Below are 2,015 nucleotides of genomic sequence, written 5' to 3' on the forward strand. Positions count from 1 at the left end.
AACCAAAGCTAACTAAGATAAATATTTTTTTATCAAAAGCCTAAGAATAACTTCAACTCAAAGTGCAACCCATTCTTTATGGTTCTTTAATGGCTCAATAGACTTTACCATGGAACCAATAAATTTGAAAGAACCAACGAAAGCAAATGGTATTTTTTTTAACCCATTAGCTAAAAGTGACAACGTAGAAAAAATAAAAAGAAATAAATTATAAAAAAACAAAAGTAATAATAATCAGAATCAGTAGTCTCATTTGTAAACTTTTTTCGAATATTTTTTTTCCCTAAAAGAGAGAGAAAAAGCGAAAGCCTAAACAGCCGCTGAAACAATTTACATCACAATTACAAAGTCACAGAAGAAAACCCTCCCACCCACAGTACAACTCTCACAAACACTCACCACCTAATACACAGAGACCAAATTATATTAATTTTTAAATATTAAAAAAGAAAGATAAGGATGAGACAAAGCTAAGAAAAAAAAAATACATGAAAATAAAAATTAGCATAGAAACTAAATTTTAGCCTAAGAAATCAGTCTCTTCTCTCACTCATCTTGGTCATCATCAACACTCTAAAACTCGCTAACTCAACAACCCACCGCCGCTACGGCCGGCTTCACCTTCGGAGGTCTTCCCCTCCCTCTCGACTCGCCGCCGGATGCAACCGGAAGCGGAGTTGTCTTGGCTTTCTTCGGCGGCCTTCCTCGTGGCCTGCCGGAGCTGGGAGTCTTCGGCTTCGGAGTCGGTGGTGGAGCGAAAGGATCCCTCGGCTTCGGTGGTCGTCCACGGGGCCTGGGTGGCGACACCACGGATCCAGGTGGAAGAGGTGTTTTAGGCTTTGGTGGACGGCCTCGGCCTCTCTTGGGCGGCGCGTTCGGGTCCGGCTTCATGTAGTTGTTCTTGACCAGAACGAGCTCGCCACTCTGCCTCATCCTGTTGAGATGGTGCGCGATGAGCGTGGTGTGAGCCGCAGGCAAATTACCGTAAGTGGACTCGATTTGCTTTGATATGGCCGACTTGTTTGAGCCATTGGCCTCGTTCAGGGCCTCGATCGCCGCCATTATCATCTGCATGAAGAGGAAAACAAAGCTCATATCAGCTAAAAAAAAAATTTTTTTTTTTAAAATCAAGAAAATTAAAAAGAAAGTAAAGAAAAGGTGGTGTTTACATCTGAGTACTGTGGAAGAGGAGACGGTGACAGTGGTGGAGGTTGAAGGTTATTGGAGTTTTCAGTTGCCATAACCGTTTGTTCACAGAGAAAATGAGTGTTCTGTCAGTGAAAATTCTAGAGAGAGAAAGTAAGGAGAAGAAAGAAAAGAGATAGAGAGAGAAAATGGTGGTTTGGGTTTGTGACAAGAGAAGGGCAGAGACAGATGGTAAAGCTGAGGAGGTTTTTAAAATGGGGCTCGTTCTGGATCGGATCGAAAAAAAGAAAAGAAAAAAATTAAAAAAGGAAGATGATGAGGGACCTAATCCAACGGTTGGGGAATACGACTCTCGTTACTCATCCGACGGTAACGCAACTTTTCACATAATATCACGCGGATCGATGACGTGGATAAGTACTCCATTTAGGATTCGGACATCGTATGTGCATGAAATTACCTCACAGCCCTTTTATTTTAAAATTTGAAGCGTTTCGCAAATTTTTTAGCGGAGTGAGAATCAGCTGTCCACGAGTACCGTGCAACCGTACACGTGGCGAGATAGGAAGCGTGGGGTGGGAGAAGCGGTGTCAGAGAAATTATTAAAGAGGTGTGCCAATGGGATGTTGACATTGAATTAAGGTCACGTGAGAGTGATGACGTGGGATCACTGAGTTTTAGATGAAGAATCAAACATGCAAGTGCGGAAAGAAGGACCCACCTTATTCAAGTAGGTGTAGTACGGCTTATGTGTTCCTTAGGATCAGAAAACCTTTTCCCGCCAATAAGGAACTGAAAATTTTATGTTGACTTTTTTTGTTTTTGACTCTTGTTATTAGTAGTAGTACTCCAAAGAGCGACTTTGAGTG

The 2,015-nt window shown here is 42.0% G+C and overlaps 1 protein-coding gene across 1 annotated transcript; it reads right to left on the reverse strand.

Moving 5' to 3' along the window:
* Positions 1 to 228: 228 nt before the first annotated feature.
* Positions 229 to 1,664, reverse strand: LOC133821972 (HMG-Y-related protein B-like). Its single transcript, XM_062254159.1, has 2 exons — positions 1,170 to 1,664; positions 229 to 1,068 (listed from the first exon to the last, which is right to left on the reverse strand). Exons 1-2 carry the CDS (start codon positions 1,239 to 1,241, stop codon positions 589 to 591), a joined length of 552 nt encoding a protein of 183 aa, XP_062110143.1. The 5' UTR covers positions 1,242 to 1,664; the 3' UTR covers positions 229 to 588.
* Between the last annotated feature and the right edge of the window lie 351 nt (positions 1,665 to 2,015).

This window comes from Humulus lupulus, chromosome 3, assembly GCF_963169125.1.
Source record: "Humulus lupulus chromosome 3, drHumLupu1.1, whole genome shotgun sequence".
Classification (NCBI taxonomy): Eukaryota; Viridiplantae; Streptophyta; class Magnoliopsida; order Rosales; family Cannabaceae; genus Humulus; species Humulus lupulus.